At 39.5% G+C, this 19985-nt stretch overlaps 1 protein-coding gene across 1 annotated transcript; it reads right to left on the minus strand.

The window, feature by feature from the left end:
* Positions 1-650: 650 nt before the first annotated feature.
* Positions 651-19983, minus strand: EXD1 (exonuclease 3'-5' domain containing 1; the record flags this gene model as incomplete). The annotated part of the gene is given in 13 exon segments (XM_032691276.1): positions 651-761; positions 764-910; positions 7377-7405; positions 7408-7568; positions 10530-10672; positions 12932-12948; positions 14245-14410; positions 14537-14641; positions 15733-15819; positions 17232-17294; positions 18555-18648; positions 18650-18685; positions 19871-19983. Coding segments are annotated over 13 exon segments (1272 nt in total), but the record flags the coding sequence as incomplete, so codon positions are not given.
* Positions 19984-19985: the final 2 nt, after the last annotated feature.

Here is a 19985-nt window from a genome sequence, read left to right on the forward strand (position 1 = left end):
TTTGGCCATGGCCTACATTAATTTTGTCACGTGCTAAATAGTAGTTTTGCCTTAATACCTTATTTTGCTTGGGAAGGGACTGCTATACACCTTTTAAATCAATTTAGGTGCTTCTGCCCCCCTGTTCATACACCCCTGTCTATGGACACACAGCACATGTGTGTTACAGTCTTATCTACCTGAGCTGGACGCGGCAGTGCTGACAGACAGTGGTGGTAGTGGGGTGCAACTTCCAGCAGGCCACTCTAATGAGAGTTTTACATAACTGCAACAAGTAACAAAAGAACCAATACTATTTAAGACATTGGTAACAATGCCAGAAAAACAAAAGTCACTGTTTTAAAATCAAAAAGAGCTCTTGGAAAAAATGGATCTCAAAAAAAGACCTAGAGAAGAACAGTCAGAGGCAGCAGGAATTTCCTCTGAAAGACCATTACTATTTCCATTCACCAATGGCATTACCCCTTATTGTAAAGCAAGGAGCTTTTGTTTGACACCTCTGCATGGGGAATAGCCCCTTTTTTCACTCAGATGTCTCCAAACACTCAGTATAAGCTCATCAAGTTGCCTGTGTCAGAAACTACATTCCATACAGTTGGCTTGAGGTTGGTTTAAGGTCCTTCCACAGATTTACCACATGACTTTGATTTTCAAGCTCTTCTTTGACAAAGTACATCATAATTGTTGAAGAACGTGATTTGAGACCCTGCTTTATTTGTGGGACATCAATTCCAATTATGTCTGTAGTTTCCATCCTTCTGTGGATTTTTTTCTCTCTACTAGATTCCATGGCTGTTCTCACCAAAAGACCATCCTCATTCATCCTGTAGTCTTTTATTGCTTTCTCCCTTTGCAGCTTCTGGATGTCTGCCAGCTGACACAGCTCCTCTGGCAGCTCTGTAAAAGTGGGCTAATAAGGAAAAAGGAAAAGAAACAGAAAAAAACCCGAACTAATACATACTATACTTCTGTCAGTACCAGGGAAGCGTTCCCCCTGTAATTAGCCAATGGAACACAACAATCGTCTCATTAGATCTGTGGAATTTATCAACTACCTGTTTACATAAACAGGAGACCTAAAGGGAAAAAAAGTTGCATGTTCCCCACACTTTCTTTGAAAGGCAACCAAAGGAAAAAACACTAGGCTTCCATTTATTGTTTACTTCTTTATTATGAAGATCTTCAAGATTTTAAGTAATACTTCACATATGCGTTTTTAAATTTCTTCTGAGAAGCATTTTGCACTATGAAGTTGTGAATCCCAAAAGAAGCATAAGTAGTTCATGTTTGCTTGTAGGAACCACTGCAAAGACAGTTGTCCCAGCTTTTTATTTAAAACCATTATATTCTATTCTATTGGTAAAAAACCCAACACTTATGTGGACAAAAGCCAAATTGATGAAACAGCTTAGGAAGTATGTGAAGAGACATACACTCCTTGATTTGGCCCTGAGCAGTGCACTGTTCAAAATACTATCCAAGGAGCTGTTCCTTAACAGGGACTGCCATGTTCATGGTTTGTAGAAACAATAAGAAAATCCACAGTTGTGTTCTGCTGTAGAAAGGGGAATTACATAAATAAGGAAGCTTGATAAAAAGTAGTAAGAGGCAGCCAGGCAAATTCAGTCCTAGCAGGTAATATGGAGACAACTTCAAGACAACATATAAGCAGCATAGAGTAAACATTACCTAACACAGCAAAAGGGCACAGAAACAGTGAAAGGAAACTGGCAGGACTACAGGTTAGAGGAACAGACTATGAAGTAAGCATCCCATCAGGAAAGCAATGCCACATCCATGTAAAGAAAATAGTAAGAATGAAGTTACAGAAAAAAACAAAGGGCAGGACAGACTATGTTTGATAATATTTTAAAAAATATAACAACGAAATGAAAAGATATCTGTAAACATGAGAAGAGCACAAAATGTCAACCAAGTGATGATCAGAATGCAAAAGCAGCACTGTAAAAACCACTTTTTTGTCTTCATTCAGCATGAAAATGGAGATTTCCATTCCAAACCTATTCATTATGTACCCAAAATCAGATTGTCCATAAATGTTTAATACTGATACTTGAAAGACAAATATCATGGTGGATTTCACCTAAAATTCCTGAACAGTGGAAGATGAACTAGTAACTATAGTATCTTGCTTAAAACCTGCCTCGATACCCAGGGATGGAAGTTGGTAAATGTTTAAAGGTCTCAAGAAAGACAGAGGAAACAACATGCTGGTAAGTCAGATGTCTGTATAAGCACATTGGTAGAAACACTAATAACAGATGAGTGGATATACAGATGTGATGCGCTGGAAAAGAATTACCACGGTGTTTGCAAAGGGAAGCCATACCTTACAAACCTGTGTCTAAAAATTTGCACGGATCCAGAGGAAGGATAAATAATTTAGACAGGATTACAGAAAAAAGCAGAGGCAGCACTTACTTGAAAACACCCCACTGTCAGTTCAGTTTAACCAGAATAATGCACATCCATCTTCCTAACTGCTGCTGTACCCTACAGTGTGGGGTAATCCATGCCCCAAGCCATTTAAAGCCAAGTTGCAGAAAATTCAGGCTGTATGTTCATAAAGATTAATATGCATTGTGTGTAGTCCCAACTCATCTACCAATTAAGAAAACCTCTGGTTCAGGAGCAATTATATTTAAACAACAGAATTTATGCATGTCACATGTCATGAATGTGTTATCTGGTATAATCTACTGCACTGCATTTGTCTACTGCAGCTTTACCTTAAGTGCATTGGGGAAATCAACTCTGCAGGGGTGTGCTCTGTGGTACTAGAGCCCTGAGTGTGAACTATCACCACTTAAATGAGATGGCTCTGCACGTCTAGAACCTTTGCTTCTCTACACTGATGGGTTTGGTTCTTTGAATTTAAGTCCTAAACATGAGAACATGCCTGCATTTCAAAGTACTTAACAACACAATATGAATCTACAAGGAGAGTTAGAACTGTAGCACATGTAGCTCCTTTACTAGCTCTTTTCTAGTAACAGAGTTGCAGAGGCACAGACACCCATTTTACTGGGTGTCTGCATCCACAAGAACTACTGCTGGCAGACGTTATGCCAAAAATGCAGGAAACTGCAGGGACATTCAGGGTGAGAAGTTTGTGTTGGGTTCCTCCCCTCAGCAGCAAGGAGGATTATCAGTTTCTGAAAGACCCTGAAGAGGGAAGCTGAGGGTTTTGATAACAAAGTGCTGATGATCAGAGGTTACTGCTTTGCATCTGGTTTGTGGGTAAAATGTCAGTTGCTTATGAGGGTATGTCCACTATTCAGAAGACCCAACTACCATTTGCAGGTGATGACACAAGAAACCACAGAAAGCGTCAACATACATTTCCAAAATTATCATGATGAATGAGATGCCTTTCTTTTTATTTCCTTGTTATTTTGTTTTCTCTATTTTCTTCTTCATTCTCTCCTACATCAAAAAGAGTGTTGCATTATTATTTGTGGCTGCTGTGGACCACTGGCAGTACTTTACCATTGTTAATAAATTAGACACATGCAATTATGCATAAGTCTGAAATCAAGCACTCCTGAATATGTTGAAGGCCACAAGGATGATCTGGCCCTAGTAGGAGCTGTGCATTTAGCCAGAAGGTGATTCTGATATTTTGCCACTAATGGAGGCCTGTTAGAGGATACAAAAACTTATCAGGGAGGAACAAGATATGCACGTGGAAAACCGACTGCAGCAACTGGGCATACAGAGCCCAAGAAAGGGTGTGACAATTACATTCATCAGCCTTATTCACATTGTCTTTCTCCAGCTCTCAGTGGATGCAGTGATCTATAAGGGCAAGTGAACAGGATTGGCTTTTACTCCATGATTATGCATATTCACTTTTGCTTGCTGCTGTTTCCAAGAGGAGAAAAAAGAGAGTCTGGTCCTGATCTGCTTCCAGAGGTTGAATACCCTGATTAGACAAGAGAATGAGAGAGTAGGTAACTGCCTCAGTAGTCATTATTCAGCATTATTGGTTATTATTCAGCATTATTTGATTCACAGGCACCTCAGTCTGGAAAGCAAAAGCATCTTTTTCATCAAGTATATCCTGATGCTGTTATTACACACAAAATCTGTTGGCATTATGAACTGGATATGGCAGTGAGCTGGGAAAGATAAGGTGGATGTTTCCATGCTAGTCAAAGCTGAAGTTCAGTGTTGTAAACCCTGATCGTGGAGCTGAGATTCAACATGTGACAGCTAGAGGTGGGAAGAAGTGTAGCTCTGTAATCCATCCAGCTTCAGTATTTGATTTTTAATGAAGTCTCATTATTGAAACTGTATGTGTACTTGTTTTGTAAGTATAGTTTACATGGGAGTGTCATAAGTTTGGAGGAATGGGAGAAGTAAAAAAAAAAAGCACATTCTTCTGTGTGACATGATGTCACTCAGTAAGACCAGAGGAAACAAGAGCAGGCCAGGGAAGCACAGCTCTGTTCATTGCTCCAGTCAGGTAGGACATACTCAAACATCTCTGTAGCCCAGAGGCACAATAGAAGACGTATCTGCATAACTAACTTTACCTTTTTCAAAAGGCTCAAGACCTGGTGATTCTGCTCAGATAGCACAGTCCAGAAACTAGAAAAGAACAGAGAAGGGCCCAGGAGAGGCTTCCTTACCTGGAGTAGTGGAAGTTATTTTCCTGATCTGGTCATCTTCTCCAAGTGCCTATAAATCAAAGAAGCCATGGTAACTTGGAGACTCTTTTGCCTAGTGACTTTCATTCCCACAACTTTCAAATAAGGGCTTGATGTATCACAGATGGTTCCTTTTCACTCAAGAGTGACGTCCCCCTTCCAATTTAGTAGCTGAAGTAGTGCAAGGTACCTTTATGGCCCTGGAGCATTTATTGTCTTTGGCTTTGCTGCAGTACTGCTTCAGCAACAGACATCTCTCTTCCAGTTCTCCAGCATGGAGAGAGCATAGTAGATAACATACTTCAGGTTTCCAAGATTTTTCCCTGGCAGAGGTATCAGAATCCAAGGAGATCCATTACTTCTGCTGCAGTAGCATTGGAACTGCAACAGATCCCGTCTGGAGAACACAGTCATCAAGCACAGGGAGTCCAGTGTTGCTGTTGTTTGACACTGGCTCCAAGGTGAAGTCAAGCTCATTGCACCAGACTGCTGTTCACCAGGGGTCCAAGGTGGAGCACAAGTGTAAATTGTAACTGGTCATTGTAAAAAGTAAAATAGCCCACTGAAAGCATTTTCCAGGTACCTTTCAACTGTTGCTCCACAAAGTGTACAAAAGGCATAACACAGATTTTAGTGGTGCATAAACTTCTAAACAACCATGAAAAAGCACTACAATAAATGGGGGGCGGGGTAAGTATTGTGACTATTACTTCATTCTGAAATCAGATCTGGATAAAGGCTTTTTGATTTAAGGAAATAATACAGACTTAGCTGGAAAACCTAGAAGTTGCAGAAACTAAAGGTTTGTGGTTTTTTCTTTCTTGTCTTAAAATGGATTTAGCTGAACTCATCAACTTGCAAAGGATTCCCTTAACTTTTTACTTAATGAGTGAAGAAACAGAAGTAATAGACAAGATTTAACTATACCACATTCCATATTTTGCATTTAAATATGTATTTCAAGCAGATTTAAATAAAGCAGAAGAAACTTTTATTTGTGTGATCTTCTCACAAGATATAGAAACAACAGAAAATTATTAACAGTGAAATGATGATGAAAATTGCTACTTTTACTCCCTATACTAGAATTCTAAAGCAGTTGCTTCAGAAGGCAACAGCTTTAAAATGCAGAAAGTATGATTTCCAGATGTTATATTAAATAGATCTTCAAAATGGCATTTGAAATACTCAGGATCAAATTAATTCCTTGGCTAATCTTATGGAATAAATGGATTTACAAAGGTATTGTCTTCAACAACCTGAATACCACTTTAAAAATTCTGAAAACAAATAGCCCAATGCAAAACAGAATTTGTACTTTTCACTTTAACAGACTCTTCTTTTCCCTTGTGTCATGCCTACTTTTGCATGCATTGCACATTGGAAATTCACATGTCCAGCTCATTTTTTTTTCATGAACTATGAACAATCTTCTTTTTTTGGCAGCTTTCCTCTAAAAAGAAAAGGTTTTCAGATATGACCTCTTCTCTTATATCTGTGAAGCAACTATGATCTCTTGTGTTATCTAATCTCTAAATCCTCAGTAATGGGATTTACTGCTCTGAGCTCTTAAGTAATTCCCAAAGGATCCAAGTCTGTGCTTCAGTGCTTTGTTAAACCAGGGGGAAAAAAAAAACCTGTTTCTTTCATGAAGACAGAACTTCATTCTCTTTCCCTAATAAATATTTCAAGACATTTACAACTGCAAAAATGAGGCACTAAAAGGATTTAATCATGTTAGTTCAGTCTCTTTGTGGTGAATGAGGATGTTTGACCATGCACTTTGCACCCAAATCTAATACCAACAATGTCTTACATAGTTACTGCAAGCCCTCATAAGATTATTTCATTGAGAAGACAGAGAAAGACCACACCAATATACCACTGCTTGTTTGCTTTGCACGGACATGTTCTTTCCAATAGTGCAAGAAGTCAAGCTCCTTCACCAAAAATCTCATTTCCTGCACTTTCCACGTTGAAAATTAATAAATTTCAAAATTACAGAAGTGTCCACCATCCAGCTCCTCCAAGGTATCAGGGCATGCACTACTAATGGTTCTGTGTAACGAAAGATGAAAAATGCTACTTTTAAATAATACATGTGAAAATAAATTAGGAAGACCAAATAACTCAGTGATGCTTTTACAGAAATAAAAATCTTTGGTTAACAAACGTTACTCAGAAACACCCAGTGTGTGCAACAGCTCAGCAGTAAAAATGACAGATTAGGAGAAAAATAGAACAAGATGTGGGGACTAAACATTTTTTTACCAAAGCAAAGCAACCCCATCAGCTCCAGGTACCAACACATCACACCTGCCTGTTACTCTTCATTTCCTCACGTGTACATTGCCCCTGTTTTCATTTCCTCACATGTACATTGCCCCTGTTGAGCCCAGCTGTTCTCAGGCTCTGAGGAGAGTGAACAGAAGGCACAGGTGACCGTGCCCATGCTTTAACAGCTGCAACTCACCATCCACTAGGCTAACTTGAGGTGGATTCTGCTAATGAACTAATATGAAAGGGAGCTAGGTAGATACAGATACCATCACTTCTGCTGCTGCACCCAGGAAACAAGGTATGTAGCGCACAGGAGGGTGTACCACTGCAAAAAGGAAGCTGCTGTAGCTCGGTCCTCCAGCGTTTATCCATTAGAGCCTTAGATCAAATCACTACCAGAGAAACAAGCAGAGACATACCTACCTTTGTGCTCACAAGGTGATCTCCAGGACAGTCCAATAAGCATTAAAATAACCATGTGCTACAGCTGATAGGTCAGACATCAAGTTATCCATTAGAGATGAGTGGACCAGCAGGAGGTACATAGTGTTCAGAACAAGTGCATTAAGCAGAGAAGCTGGGAAGAGCCTCAAGAACCATATGTCAGGATTCTCCTGTATATCCCAATGCAAATGAAAACAGTTATTGTTATGGTTTAATTCCAGCCACCAATAATATACCACGCAGCCACGTGCTCACTCCTCTCAACCCCCCTCACAGCAGGGAGAATTGGAAAGAAAAGGTAAACCTTTTGAGATAAAAATAGTTTAATAATTGAAACAAAATATAATAATAATGATGATAATAACAACAGCAATAATAATATATGATAATGATAATAGTAATGGTAAGAAGAGGCTAAGAGAGGAATAAAACCCAAAAGAAACAAGTGATGCACAATATCCCATCCCCAAGCAGTGATCAGCCCCCTTCCAGGTAACTCCTCCAGTTTAAATTCTGGGCATGACACTCTATGGTATGGAATATTGATTTGGCCAGTTTGGATCACCTGTCCTGGCCATGCTCCCTCACAGCTTTTTATGCACCTCCTCACTGGCAGAACATGGAAAATAGAAAAGTCCTTGGCTTAGGATAAGCACTACTCAGCAACTGCCAAAACATCGGTGTGTTCTCATACCAAATCCAAAAACCACAGCACTGTACCAGTTCCTAAGAAGAAAATGTACTCTCTCCCAGCCAAAACCAGGACAGTTATTAAAGTAGAAAAAATTTTAACAAAGCTTATCATCACATTCTTCTGCAGTTTACAACATACTTCCTGATGCTGATCTTTACTTTCAGTGCTACTGTATGCTTTCAGCTTCTGGGGCCATCTGTGTACAAACCTGTGGTGGTTAGAGAAGCAGAAGTTTGGAAAGAGAGATTGCTTCCTTAAAAAACCCAACCAACCAACCAACAAAAACACAAACCAAAAACCAACATACACCTATTCCAGCATTTAATGCTAGTTCTCTCCTATCTGTCTCTGAAACTAGGTTGGATTCCTAAGAACTGAGCTAAAAGACCTAAAGGGGGAAAAAAACCCTCCTATGATAGTAACATCTTCAGCAATCACAACTGAAACTAGAAGAACAGTTAAACACCATGACTGTGATCCCTTGAGCAAAACTGTCAGTACAGAATGGTTTACACTGGTATACTTATTACACGAATATTACACAGTCATTTTCCGCTTTTAGTCTTCAGAGCAATAGGATAATAAACTAAGGAAGGCATGTCATTTGGCTTAGATTTGCCATACAGAATTCTCAAAATAGAAATTTTGAGAGACAATATTGAATTCTAAAACTTACATAAAGATAATGCTGTGATCAAATTACAGGTTTCACTGAGTAGCTTTTATAGCAACGTTAAATAGCATTTAATCCAGGCTTTTGAGAAAGATTTTAAGTCCATGAACAGGCAGTGCAAAAACACTCCTATTTACTGTGGAAGTTAACAAGACTAGTATGAAGGGAGAAAAAGTACTCTTGTAGGAAAGAGATTGTTCCTCTTCAGTAAATAAATTCTACCTCTCTACTGACGTCTCCTTAAGCATCCAGTTCCCTTATTTAATAGCTTCTTTGGAAGTCTTCTGACCCCACCCCCACCCCAACCACTCTGGCCCCCAAAAAAAATAAGGTCATGCAATTAAAAATCCCAGCAAAAGAACAGAATCAGAGAATCATTTCAGTTAGAAAAAACCTCTGAGCATACTTCTGGACAAGTTGCCCAGTTGTGAGATAAGCAGATTCACGGTGCTCTGGGTGAAGAACTGGCTGACAAACAGGTTCTAATGAATAGAGGATACATCTGGCTGTCAACATGCACCAGTTGAGGAATGCCAGTGGTATTCCTTTCAGATTCAATTTCAGAGCCAGTTCTGTTCAGTATATTTATTGCCAATCTAGATACAGGAGTTAAATGCACCATTAGCAAGTTTGCTGATGGTACCGAACTGCAAGGTGCTGTTGACTCTTGAGGGACAAGAGGCCTTGCAGAGGAATCTACACAGACTGGAGCATTGGACTACAATTAATGGGATGAAATTTTACAAGTTGAAATACCAGATTATGTATCTAGGATGGCATAACATTGGACACAAGTATAAATTGGGAGGGTGGCTGGAGAGCAGCTCTGCAAACAGGGACCTGGTTGGCAGCAGGCTCAGTGTGAGTTGGCAGTGTGCCCTGGCACCTTGGGATGCATCAAACACGGCATCACCAGCCAGTCGGGGAGAGGGAGGTACTGAGCTCTTCTCCCTGCTATCCAGTGACAGGATACATGGATATAGTTCAAAGCTGTACCAGGGGAGGTTTAGCCTGGACATTAGGAAGCATTTCTTTACTGAGAGGGTGGTCAAACATTGGAACAGGCTTCCTAAAGAGGTGGTCAATGCCCTAAGGTGCCAGTGCTTAAGAGGCATTTGGGCAATGACCTTAATACCAGGCTTTAACTTGTCAGCCCTGAACTGGTCAGGCAGCTGGACTAGATGCTCAGTGTAGGTCCCTTTCATATGAAATAGTCTATTTGTCAGGATTATGTTCCCCAAATCTTAGGAGCTCTTGACCCATCAAATTTTCCTTTGCTTGTCCCCATCTGAAAGATTAACAAAAATAAGGACAATAGAGAATAATGATTTGGCAAATGCTGCTGAACTACACTAGTATTTTTTCATTCTAATAGTGCTGGCAATAAAAGTTCTCTTTTTCCCTGCTTGACTCGAATTCATTGTAACCAACTTGCTCTGTTGAAACTAGGTTTCAGAATTAGTCAAATATTCTATGATATCCAGAACATTTTTTTACCCAAGTTGTATATATCCTCTATTGTACAAGCTTTGTGGTTCTTCAAAACCTCAATTTCAAATGAACTATTAGGAAATACCAGCCCTGATGCCAACTAAGGCTTACACCTGTCTCCCAAGTCATTGTTACAAAATGTCCTTATCTGCAGCAATTCAACCACTTTTTAGTGCCATGTTCTTAAAAAAAGCAAATTGACAGAAGCATCTCAAAATGGGCAAAGCATAGCTCACAACTGAGTCTTCAGAAGGTGCTTTACTGATCACTCATTGAAGTCAACTGCTGCCTGCACTTCAGGATGGCATTCCATTTGGAAGGTATCTTCAAGGGCTGCATCAAACACTCCTGTAATGTGCAGACACGGTGTGGAAGAAAAGCACCTGTAGTCATTGAAAACTGCAGAGCATCAGCAGCCTGTGATGGAAAGGATCAATATGCCATGACCAACATCCATTAATCCAAGGCAAAGAATGTGGAGGTTTGACAGTGGAGATGCATATTAGAAGTAAAGTATGCTACAAAACAAACAATTCAACATTTTGACTGCATACAGTTGCAGAGATAGTAATCTGACTCCTTAAAGCTGTTAAGTTACATAAGAGGGCCTACAGCTCCTTCTAGCTCAGTACTCTCAGTAACAGGAGAGAGTAAACATACACTGATGCTTTCCCAGGATACTTATGGTTTTGCCTTTTATCCAAACCCTAAAATAGTTATGCAATATAAAGAAAACATGATGAAAGAATATGTAAGTTGTTATAAACCTTTTGCCTAAAACCTGATTTTGCCAGTAAGACTCATATTTGACAGCACATGGAGCCAGAAAGAGAGCAGGCAACAGCTTCCAGCAGCAACTGCATGTCATGGTGTTTGCTTCTTTCTAATCCTGGTTTCATCCTTTTTACCTGTTTGCAGTAAAAGCAGGAACAGCCCTGACAGCCCAATGAAAAAGGAATGCTTGGAAGAGAATCCACTCACCAGGGGAATGGAGAGGAAAAAATAAAAAGCCTGCATCCACGGTCAAAACCTGAGACTGAGCTATCTGTCATTAGAACAACCTACCCTTCTGACTTCCTCCACTACTCAAAAGCCCAGATTCCCATTCAGGTCCCCTGAAATCCCCACTGACTTCTCCCTTTTCTCCTTACTACTATCTCCTGAGAAACCTTAAGCCAACATTCTGTGCAGACATCTACAATCCCACTAATGCCACCTGAGTTTACAGGTCAGCCTGGTTTTACTGCAAGAGCCACTGTTTGAGCTTTCTGGCACATGCTGCCCATGTGCTACCTAGACCTGTCCACACAGTGCTTGGCAGCACCAGCTCAGCCCCTGCAGTAGCGAGCACAGAATTGTAATTGGCCTCTACTGGACTCTTATAGTGAGGGTAAATTCCAAGATTAACCTCCCTCCCCCTCCATTCCTAACTTATCTGTAACGTCTTTGGTGGAAAAAAAAAAATCTATTCCTGTCCAATAGCAAAGAACGTGATATGACTTAATAATGCTAAAGCTGCCCCTGAGGCACCAGTCAAATAGATAACTGCTGCCTTCTTTAGGAGAAAAGCCATGTGTTTGCTAAGCCTACTAGAAGAAAGTGCTAAGCCAGTCCATTTACTGATTTTCTAAGGAAGAAGACTACAACTACCAGCTGAAAAATGGCAGGAAACATATGTGGAGAAAGGAACTGCAACAATTCAAAACGATGAGTTCATTGAAAAGAAAAAAAAAATTTGAGAAGATCCAGGTAGAGCTGACCTTCACTAGATTATAACCATAAATCACTAGGTAAAGTGGACGTTTCCATCACTTGTTACTGAACTGTCCTTTGTATTCTACTTCTGACCACTAAAACCTTCTCTAGCTTTTCATTCTCAGCGGCCAAATGCAGATGAAGAGGAACCTCAGGACAGACCTTCTCAAGCAGTCAGTTACTTTTACTCAAAATCACAACAAAGATGATGTTCAAATCTGTAGAAATACATTCTAGATAGTTAGAGAGTTTCTAGAAAAAAAAAATCTATGCTTTCCAAATAAGAAGAGAAAATACTTAAATATTTAAACAGAAATGAAAGCATCTTTGTGATCAGTATTAATAAAAACTCTAACCTGAATGAAAAAGGTTATAGAATAAACTTTCCCTCAATGAAAGCAATGTTTTAGCTTTCACTGTGAAATCCTTTGTCCAAAGTCTAATGCATGCTGATGGATTTAAGGGCAGAAAACCCACAGCATGCTAAAAAGTAGTGCATATTCATCGATCTGTGGAATCAGACAGCAACAGTGACTTCTTCACTTCTACATTTTATGGTTAAACCTTGCATGGACTTCTATCTTATGAAAGGTCTCAAGCTGTCAAATTTTCTTTATTTTTTTCAGCACACACCTCTAGAAAAAACTGTTGTATTTCTTTTGGTAGTAAACAGATATGCAACCAACAACATTTTACAAGAGGTAAGGATTTCAGAGTGTGAGGATGCTCCAGCCTCCTGATGCAGCATAGAAGTGCCACAGAAGGCAATATTAGGTCTATTAGCACTGATAGCAGCCAGTTGCCTGCTCACTATGCAGCTTTTTAGGCTGCTATAGCCCAACAGGGACACATCCCCTGCCCCCAAGGAAGTCCAATGTGAAATAGTATCAAACTTCCACAAACTTTATCATTAAAAGTTACTTCAGCAGGTTTAAGTACTATAAGAACATCAGTGGGAAAGACAGTGAACCTCAGAACACTGCCATTCTCTATATTGTGTGTTAATTACATTAGTTTACTTATGGTAAGGAATAAACAACTGGCCAAACCCAGGGATAACAGTTTTCAAATTATGTAGGCAGGATCCCATGTAAACCAGAGTTCTAAACTCCATTGCTGCCTTTTTTAAGCAGAATCTCACTTGTGCACACAGCCTGTTCCCATTTTAACAATACTGGGAAGCTTTCTCTAAGAAGTGCTTCAAAAAAGCATCTGTGAGAATTTGCTCAGAAGTATCTCCCAGCTATTTGTTCCGGAAGTACAGAGTAGAAGATGAGATAGCTTAATTCCACAATATCATGTACACTACAGGATGGCCAAAATCAGACCACATCAGTAGCTTACCTATATTAAAAGAAGGATTCAGGCCAACAAATCAGAGTAATTGCACCTCTAAGCCTAGAGATCTAACAGTGCAAGAAAAGCAAGGCAGCTCATACCAAGGCAACAAAACAATGAGTGCAATTCTGTGTACCTTGGACCCTAGGGTGGATAGTTCTGGTTAATTATTTCCACTGTATGAGTTACATGTTCTAGACAGTACAGTTGGGAGCACTGGTGGGAATTTTCAGCCCTACCTTTTTCATACAGTCAAGACTTTACACGGGCTGATATTTAATCAGCCTTATAAAGCTTACTAAATAGGCCAGATTAGAGCTTTGAGGAGTTATTATAGGCAGTCATATCTATGAAATGAAAAGTCAGTATATATGCAAGGACAAGTCATACATAACCATGTATAACATATCCGTGCCCATTATGAAAGATCATAGCCGTTATGTTACTTTATTCTCTCTCAGAAGGATCTGATTCTCCCATTAGTCACATATTAATTACCACAACTACTAGGGCCAGCACCAGCAGAAAGAGATTTTTGTGATAACCTGGCCTGTTCTCTCACTTTCACCACTGCTTTTACCTGCAGATGATTCCCAGCGCTGGATACCTGTAGTCTGAATCTGTTTCTACACTTGTGAAAGGCACAGAAAGAATAAGAAAGAATATAAAGCCCAATCTGACCCGGCCCCTGTGAAATCACTGCAGCCTCAGGTTGGTCCAAGTTTGAACAAGACCAGCTAAAACATCTTACCACGTTAAACTTGCTGTTAGTATTAGATCTTACCTACCTTCTAAAATGGGTCTCCACAAGGTTCTAAATAACGCTATCAGCCTTGCCTGCTGTTTCTTTTCAGTTAGAACAAAACCAAACATTTACATGGTTCAACAACTGTCACATTGTAGTAATGTTAAACCTTCTTTGAGAAAATGCCCTGAAGTTTCTCTTGTTGAAGCTTTTGTTCCAAACCAGAATATTTGAAGGGTACTTGTGTATCCAAGACACTGAAGGACACCGTACTGGTGAAAGAGACAGTCTGAGACACACCAGCAGTCATATATGATCTGAAGCAATAGAGCTATCAAGGAAACCTGTATCCAACTGCAACTTTTTTGGTGCAGCTAGATTATTATATATGTATATGACCTCTGCCACTACAAATGTTCTTACACACCATGTACCCCCCTTACCTTCAAGATGTTTTTATCTTCAAGCACCATTTTTAATCCATTTTTGAAAGCCTGGGGTTCCAGAAGAAAGGTATCAAATAGAAAAACATGCCTCTTTGTTACTGTCTAGAACAAATTCAGTTGCAGAGAAAGTGAGTGAGGGACAGAAGAACAGAGGATTTGCAAGTAGGAGAAACTGCACTGTTGCCCATAAGCCATAAACTCCTGTGTACAGGCTTATGTGGGGAAGAGTGGGTTTAGTTTATTTAGTGGTAATTCATAAACAAGTCTTGTTTTTTCCAGAGGTGCTCAGAGACTTTCCCAATAATTGAAAAGAACAACACAGTTGTCTACTGTACATGGTTAAATAATGCATTTTGAGACATACCAAGACCACACTACTTAAAACAAATTCCTACACCTATTATGGTGACATTTTTACAGAATTACTTCCAACAAAATTCTTGTGCCCGTGACATTTATTTCATTGTCAAAGACCACTACCAAAGAAATAGAGGACATCATCTTCCATCCTAGCCTTTCAAATGGGTTCTAAAATTTAAGTTTTGCATATGTTCAAATTCATAATGGTTTAACAGAAGCATAAAGCTTTTTAACAAAAGCTGAAAGCAAGTTAGCCATACCAAAGCAAACATTTTGTGGACACTTACTTCTGCATAAAAGGGTTAAATATGAAGTATGAACTCCCACACAATTTTTTGCTTTGGCTAAACACACTCACTTTTAAACCTATTTAAAAATAAGCTAAGATGATTTTGAGCTATCACATAAAGCTATTCTCCTTTCTGGCTCTTCCTCTTCAGACAGTCATAACATCACAGATAACTAAGACACAGTATCATCTTTAGATGAATTTTGCACCTTCAAGTACATTGGCATTGTGACGAGGTCTTGCAGTATTTTAATAGGCAACAGCTGTACTACTGCAATAGCTCTACCTGTATACAAGAATGCAAACCAAATTTGTTGCATTGCTATAAACAAATGTATATATTACACACAAGTTTACTCATTATTCTATTACCTTATATAATTCTTTCCGTAACAGGTCTTTTATGAAACACTTAATCTCTCTTAAAGGATATCATATCCATTACCAGAACAGTTATGTAAGTCTTAAACACAAGGCAATCCTCAAATGTTTCTCAATTATGCCCCTGTTTAGCAACACATTTTGGCAAGTATCTGTCTCTTACTTCAGGCCATGAGAGTTTTCCATGATGACACAAATTAACACCTTCTTCTGCTATTCTGACAACACATTGCTGTTTTAGGGGCAGCACCTAATGAAGAAAACAGGGATAAAATAAATACCACCAGAGAATGATAGGCAGAGGGACAAATAGTAAACTGTGATTTTTCTGGTCATTATCCATATTTGAAAAGATCAAAACCACAATGAATCTCAGATGGATAGTAATCCATGAGAAAAAGACACAGCATCGTTTCAGTTACAGACAGACAGCTGGAAATTCCACAACTAGAAGCATCAGTGATAGGTCTAGGAGGGATATAGATAACTAAAGAACACAGACTCCCCTGAACTCCTCCCAAGAAATTCTCCTAAGTAGAGAGAATTTCGTTAGGATACATTCCTATCACATAAAGCAGGTGTTCCTCTTAGAAAAAAAGGAAAACACATTTTCCAAAGTATAAAAGAAAAAAAACTGTTACTCCCACAGACACAAAAAAATTTCAGACAATTAAGAAAAGCAACCTGTAGTGCACATAACATGAGTAGAAAGCACAAATGGAAATAAAAAAATAGCTTCTTTTTCAAGCAACAGTTAGATTCCTCTGTAAGCAGGGACATGTCTTCCTGTGGGAAAGAGCTTCCTCTGTAGTTACAATAGGTTTACCAAAATAAGAGCCCAAATCCCAACCAATGTTATTGCAAGACAAAATGGCATAGAGGACCCTATAGTATTGCTGGTCTAATTTAGGATCTAAAAAATACTATTAAATTTAATAAGAAATCTATCATTGATTCCAAGTTCTTAAACAAAGCCTTTCTGATCTCTTGCTTCTGGGGATCAGTGATAGGACCTGAGAGAATGTCATGAATCTGTGTAAGGGGAGGTTTAGGTGGGATATTAGGAAAAGGTTCTTCACCCAGAGGGTAGTTGTGCATTGGCACAGGCTCTCCAGGGAACTGGTCACAGCACCAAACTTGACAGAGTTCAAGAAGCGTTTGGACACCTGATGCGATTCTCAGGGTTGTCCCGTGCCGGGCCAGGAGCCAGATTCAATGATTCTTGTGGGTGCCTTTCAATTCAGGGTATTCTATGATTCTACCAAGTCTGCTTTTTTATTGTACATGATTTAAGAGAAAAAGGTCCAGTCATCTCCAGAGTTCCAAACACCTACAAAACCAACACAATTTCCTCTCCAAAGAACAACAAGTTCTCATGTTGCTCCTTTCCTAAACAAAATAAGTGTTCACTAAACAGTAATACTGACTCCTCACCTCAGTTACTGGTGATACAGGGTCTGAAACCAGCAGCCAACACACACTGATGCAGATTTGTACACATCCACTGCAATCTTGCACCAAAGATAGCATTTCTACATGACTTAAAGAAGCCATTTACCTATTACTCAAATCTCACCACAGTCTGACAAAGGGTACTGACAATTAGAACAGAACTGGCCTAGAAGTCATATACATGGCATAAGAGCTTTCACTAGTACTTACTGAAGGGCCAAATTTCTGCTGGAAACAATCAACAACTGTGAACTCCGCATTCTTTTCTTCCTTCTTCTCTAAAATGAAGGGAAGAAAATCATTAGACACTTCCTCTAACTTGAATGTACTTTGCACCAGGTATGTATTTTAGATGTAGAATCACTCTACTTCTCTGATTGGGCTAGTCATCTTCCCTCTTTTCTTCCTAAACACACTCAGATTCCTGAACTGTTTGATTCAAATGCATACAGTCTAGAGCATGACCCCAATTCTGTTTTTTAACAAAAAATTGGCTGTTTAAAAGTGAGTTGCAGCATTACCTTTTGTCATCATGATACCCAAATGAAAAAAATGTGTCAGTTAAAAAAATTACATCTATTTAAAAAAAAAGCACCCTAATTTCCAGCCTTGTCTAGAGAACGAGAAAGACTGTTGCAAAGACAAAACTAACAGACAGATCACATCAACCCTTGCTCATTTTTTGTTACTTCTGTAATTTTGGTATTTGAATTGTTAAATATAAAAGTGAATGGACAGTGAAATAGCTGAGTAACTTAGCATCTCAGTTGTGGAGAATGTACAAACAGCAGATTATTGTAAAACTACCAAAGTGCTGTATGTATTTTACATAAAAGTACTTGCAGATGCCCTATCCCTGGAAGTGTTCAAAATCAGGCTGGACGGGGCTCTGAGCAACATGGTCTAGTGGAAGGCGTCCCTGGAACTAGATGGCCTTTGAGGTCCCTTCCAACCCAAAACATTCTATGATTCTATTTTCTCCCCCTCTACCCAGTTAAATGCAACTAACCTTTCTTTAGCCTATACAGGTCTTGTACTCTTGTCACAGCTCTATGAGAACAAAACAAGCTGATTTTGGATCTGCACCTGTATATGTACACACCTGTATATGTTACAGCAGGAACCGCATGTCCAAATTAATGCAAGCACTTGACAGCCAGCACAGATCCAAAGAGCAATAGTCTTATTGAGCTTTGTGTTATCTGTCATGCCACATACATTTCAGGAACAAGTATAAGATTAAAACAGTCACCAGAGAGAAATTCTCACTGGCTGAAGCACTTTGATTTCTCCAGAAGATAAGCTGTGCTGCTCAGCCACTTTTACAGTGGACAAGAGCTACAGGATAAACGTTCTGGTAAGCAGGTGAGTTTCCTTCTGATGTCTGCAGATAAGGAGCTCTGTACCTACCTTTCTGTGACCGTTGTTTTTTCAGTATACATCCTGTTCTGATACAGACAAACCAAGAGATAACAGCATCTGGGAAAGACATTATCTGACAAAGACTAACTACATTGCTTGAGTAATATCCACATTAGCTGAGAGGCAGTATTTTGAGCTGTCTGAGGCTCTGAGCTGGCTCTCTAAGGAGATGCAAGAACTCCATGGGCCCAAATCTGCTGCCTGTGTCTGCTTGTTTGTTCCCTTCAACAGCTGAAGTGCACCTGAACGAGCAAGGCAACCATACATAACACAGACGTCATAACATTATTAAGACTTCCATGTTGATAAAATGTGCAAAGGAAAATACTTCGTCCAATACCCCCTACCTGTGTTCAGAAAATGAACTGCTCCTCTTAGTGCTATGAAGTAGCACTAAGTGCTAATGAAGCAATCTCTTAGTGCTACGTGCATGGCTCTTAAAGAAGATCCTGAAGCTGCACAAAAAAAAGCTTATTTTGCACAAAAGTGCCTTTATTTCAGATAAAATTTCACATTTATTCTGAAAATAAAGGGTGAAAGCAGAACCTGAAATGGTGTTCACTGCAAAGGTCAGCAACAATCTTAAGGTAAACTAGAGTTCAAAGTACAAAGAATGAAGTACCTGACCTGAGCCCAAGAACCATACAGTTTAAATATCTGTAAATATTCATATTGATTCAATCGTATTTGATCCATTACTGTAATTATTAATTAAGTTACTGTAATTGGAGAGCAATTATACAAGTTCACCAATATGTAAAATAGTTGCCTCCACTGAAAATTTACTGTAATCAAACACAAGTTATAAAATTATAAAAAATGGTAGCATTTTGGGACCAAAAAACCCACAAAAGTATGCAAGCATTCGCCTGACTGAAAGACGTCACACATGAGAGTGCTTAATTTCTACAATAGGGCAGCCTGACGTCAAGAATACTTGGGAAATATGACTTCTTAGTATAAATTTCCTTATGCTGATATAAAAATATTCAATTATGATTATAGAGCTCAAATAATGTCCATCGCTATGTCAATATAATAAAACATAAAACCACTTTGTGACCAGCCTTTAAATATAGCTGCAGAGTCTTGTACCTAAAATTGTATATTTTAAAGATTAACACACGAATCTGCTACCGACCTGCCACTATTCAAATATGTGTTAACTTAGGGTTACTTAACAGGGAGAAAGAAGACAAGGCAGCAGCAAGTACGACGAGAAGTTGTGGGATTTCCCTCACTGGAGATATTCAAGAACCGTCTGGACACGATCCTGTCCCACGTGCTCTGGGATGATCCCGCTTGGGCAGAGCGGTTGGACCAGACAACCCGCTGTGGCCCCTTGCAACCTGACCGGTTCTGTGATTTGCAAAACAAAGCCAGACCGCAGCACCCGGCAGTACTGTTAACCAGGAACAAACACCAACAAAGGCGTTACTCTAAGCGACCGCTCCCCCCCTCCGCACCAGAGGCTTTCCACACGCGTGCGCGCGCGATCCGTGGGCGAGCGCTGAGGGCGGGCGGAGGCGGAACGAGGCGGCC

Source organism: Chiroxiphia lanceolata, chromosome 6, assembly GCF_009829145.1.
Source record: "Chiroxiphia lanceolata isolate bChiLan1 chromosome 6, bChiLan1.pri, whole genome shotgun sequence".
NCBI classification, from domain to species: domain Eukaryota; kingdom Metazoa; phylum Chordata; class Aves; order Passeriformes; family Pipridae; genus Chiroxiphia; species Chiroxiphia lanceolata.